The 3,723-nt window shown below is 44.4% G+C and overlaps 1 protein-coding gene across 1 annotated transcript; it reads right to left on the bottom strand.

The window, feature by feature from the left end:
- Nucleotides 1-824: 824 nt before the first annotated feature.
- On the bottom strand, nt 825-3,032 carry LOC104587941 (putative pectinesterase/pectinesterase inhibitor 51). Its single transcript, XM_010245725.3, has 2 exons — nt 1,858-3,032; nt 825-1,689 (listed from the first exon to the last, which is right to left on the bottom strand). The coding sequence occupies exons 1-2, from the start codon at nt 2,936-2,938 to the stop codon at nt 1,004-1,006; spliced, it is 1,767 nt and encodes a 588-aa protein (XP_010244027.1). The 5' UTR covers nt 2,939-3,032; the 3' UTR covers nt 825-1,003.
- Nucleotides 3,033-3,723: the final 691 nt, after the last annotated feature.

Genomic DNA, 3,723 nt, shown 5'->3' with positions numbered 1-3,723 from the left:
TGTTCTTTATTTTATGGGGAGATATTCCCAATGCAGGGCTATAATGGTTGTTCGAATGGACTTGGCACTGACTAAATCCGGTTTCCCTACATGTACACACACGTACACACTCTAACAACATTAACCCTTGAGGAAAATTCATGGCATTATTGGCCTTGATTGAGTTGCCACTTGCATTGTTTATCATTTTTTCGGGTCAATGCCCAGTCCGGTTCTCTGAACATTGCTTTTTACAGATAACTTTATATATCAGATAATGTTAAAAAACAAAGGACAAAAAGCCCTGATTATCTTTAAATTTTGGACATAAGCTCAATCTCATGTTGCCACAAGCCTCTGGCCTGAAAATCAAAAAGCCTAAACTACCCCACTAATGGTGTTCTTTGGGTAGAGGGAACCATGAGTAAAGCTGAATGAATCAATAAAATATTGCATTATTTTCAGGATAAGTCAAGTTAATATTGCATTATTTTGAACATTCAATTTCTCCCTTCCATCCCTCAAAGAATGCATGGCATTAGAGCCCAATACCCTGGCTTGTCCACCAAATGAAGCCATCAGTTTGGAGTTTGGAGATGCGGGATCCTAATTGCCAGGTTCATGGTTTGGACTTCGGTTTCTTTTTGTGCTATATATGCAATTTATAATTCATAGCTTTGTTAATGAACCCAAATAGCAAAATTCGATTCAACAACAAACTTGTTGAACTACCACAAGACATGGATTCATGAAGCTTGGGACACAAGATGCGCTGGGAATGAAATTGCAACCAGACCAGTAGTCACCTTTGTAATGCTAGCAATCTGATTGATTTTTATACATGATTTTGGGAATTCAGATTCTCTATTATCAGAATTGTGAAAACCCCTTTTCTTTCATGTAAGAAACAAGAGTAAAAGAAACATAATTACAGAAGGGAAGCAAACTTTCCCTGGAATAAATCTACTACTTGGTTTCTTTTGTTGACATGATCAAAAGCAAAACTATTGCAAACTTATATTCATCAAGAAGATGTAGGTATCCACTCGTTGCCTTGAATGAAATTCTGCACTGAATAGGCGAATACATGATCGGCCGGTATCTGGTTACTCCATGTCACCCTCGATGACGTTTTCGCCCCCGGCCCGGTATTTTCGAATTCACCATAGTAAAGTGTTGACAATGCAAAGTTGCCACTCCATGGCATCCACCCGTCTGGGGTGATAAGAGCCTCTAGATAACAATGTATAAACACTGTCTTAGAGTATTCCTTCCATGGCCTACCCAAGAAATTCTTGTGAACCTTGGGGTTGCTGTAGTACAATGCCATATAGTCATCTGTACCGTTGACCACACAATTTTGGAATACGAATCCTGTCGATTGAGCCGGGTCGGTCCGACCATGGGCCGTCACGGCATTGTTCTCGCCCTTCTTGCGCGTATCTTGGCGTGGCCGGACCAGGATGAGGCAGTCTTGGAAGACTGAGGCCGAGTTTCCAAAAATGAAATCAACATTGCCTTGGATTCGACATGATTTGTAGAATTGGCGAAGGGAATGGGCGTAGAGTGTATCCTGATTGCCCAAGAATTCACAATTCTCAACCACAGAGAGGTCGCTATCGGACCGGAACGCCACGGCTTGGTGCGCGTCCGGCCCTGCCGTGTTTTCAAATGTAATGTCCCGAGCCATGAACCCGTCCCCAGCAATTCCTGCACCAGTAGTAACACAGTAATTAATAGACCGCAGACTCTATATCGTAATTATCGTCTATAACTCAATTGCGTCTGTCCATTAAAATTATAATTTAAAATATGCGTCAAGCACTCCACGGAGCACGTTAGCAAAATGGAAGTCACTCACTAGTCACTATTACTTACCGACTGTTGCGGTGTTGTAGGTGGAAAGACCGGGCTGGCCCACATTCAACGAACCTGTGATGACGGTTTTGCCCATACCATCACCCAAAAATACCACGTTCTTCTTCTGAAACGGAACCCTAACGGTCTCCTGGTAGACCCCTTCTTTGATCCGGATCACAAACCTGCGCATCCCCGGGTTATCTGGCGCCGCGTCAACCGCCGATTGAACCGTCTTATAACACCCCGTTCCCTCCTCCTTGCAGACCGTGACATCCGGCGTCAATCCTGATGGAAAACCGCCTTTGAACCCAAGATCGGTCCCACCGATCGAACCGTCCTCCCAAAATCCGGACCGCTCCGTCATCGGCGGTCTCCAGGAACCCAGTTCGTTTCCGAACAGATCATACGAGACGATCATGCTGAGAGCGTTGCTGGTAAACCCAATCAACGAATCCACGAAAGCCATCGTTTCATTGACCTTTGACGTATCGTTGACGTATTTGAGGGCGGACCAGCAGTCGTACTGGTAGAGAAGGGCCGCGCTCATCCAAGCCCGGGCGTCCTTGATCCTGCCACGTGGAAGAACGTCGACTGTGGAAGAAATGCGGTATTCCGAGTAAGTTAGTAGCTCCAAGCAGTTCTTCGCCGCCGTGGACCGGTTTGGGTTGCCGGTGGAGGAGTCGAGGATGGCTTTGGCCATTGACAGAGCGGTTTGGAGGTTCTGGGTGGAGACGGAGATGGCTGATTGGATGATATCGATGGGTTTTGGATTCTGGGGAAGATTGGATGACTGAGATACGGTGGTTGCGCAGGTGTCCGGGTAACGAGTGGCTTTGCAGGCTTGTTGGATCTCGGATGGGGTTGCTGTAAGCGATGGTTTTGGTTTCTGGGTTTGGTTGAAATGTGGGGGTTTGGAGTGGTCATGGTGGGTTGCAGAGGAGAGAGAGAGGTAGAGGAGGAGGGTAAGAGTGAAGAGAGAAGCCATGGAGATGAAGAGGAATTTGGAGCGCTTTGAGGTTGAGGGGTTAGAGGAGGGGGGTTTTATGGATTTCCGGAGAGGCATTATGGTGGAGATTCGGTGAGATTTGGATAGTAACATTCGTCGTATTAATTTCGCCGTAAAAAATTTTCTGAGAGTCACGGGATCTACAGACTGAAGTGGATGGTGAAGGCGTGGCCACTGGCGCCACTCAGAGATACAGAGAAGACAAAACAAGAAAGCTAATAGAGGGGTATTTTGGTCAAATTCAGTGAAAATAACATGATACAATACAAACAAATGAGATGCGTCGCACATGTAAATGTTTGATGCGAGTGCAAATTGTAAATGAATTCAAGGCCGTGTGTGGTCGGTTTTGAAAACTTTTGTGCGTAGGTAGGTAGGAAAGATCGAGGTTACATCTCCGTCCCACAGTTCATCCCGGCAGTGTATTGAGAACATCTCCGATGATAATATCAAAACCAAAGATAGCATCATTCATAAATATTTTCAATATACGGCGGAAATGAGGCGTTGTGGGGCGGTCCTTTGTTGATTTTCTACTTTTTCTACTCTGACAAGCTTCCAAAGTGTGCTTGTCAAGCAGTAGATGCTAATGATTCATGGCTTTTCTCCCGAGGATGGCCAGCAAGATTCCCCAAAGGAGGAATTTCGGGATGCCTAATTGCACTCCTAATCTGCTACCACAAATTATTCCTACATTCATACACAGAGAACAAACATTTCCAATGAATGATAAGAATAAGGGATATATTTTCAATGCACAGATATAATTATATTCCTTCTCAATTTCAACGGAAAATCTATTATCGTTGAGGGTGATTTCAAATTAGTTATTAATAGTTTGAAGAATTAAATAAATTTTTAATGGAGATTGAGAAGGA

This window comes from Nelumbo nucifera, chromosome 1 (assembly GCF_055504915.1).
Source record: "Nelumbo nucifera cultivar China Antique chromosome 1, China Antique-T2T, whole genome shotgun sequence".
Classification (NCBI taxonomy): domain Eukaryota; kingdom Viridiplantae; phylum Streptophyta; class Magnoliopsida; order Proteales; family Nelumbonaceae; genus Nelumbo; species Nelumbo nucifera.
The sequence above is the reverse complement of the archived record's forward strand: the minus strand, read 5'-3'. Positions and strand labels throughout refer to the sequence as shown.

Excerpts from the sequence above, each read along its gene's own strand:
- LOC104587941 (XM_010245725.3), bottom strand. The coding sequence starts at position 2,938 with ATGTTACTATCCAAATCTCACCGAATCTCCACCATAATGCCTCTCCGG. Across the intron at positions 1,690-1,857 it reads CTACAACACCGCAACAGTCG|GAATTGCTGGGGACGGGTTC; the intron begins GTAAGTAATAGT and ends CTACTGGTGCAG.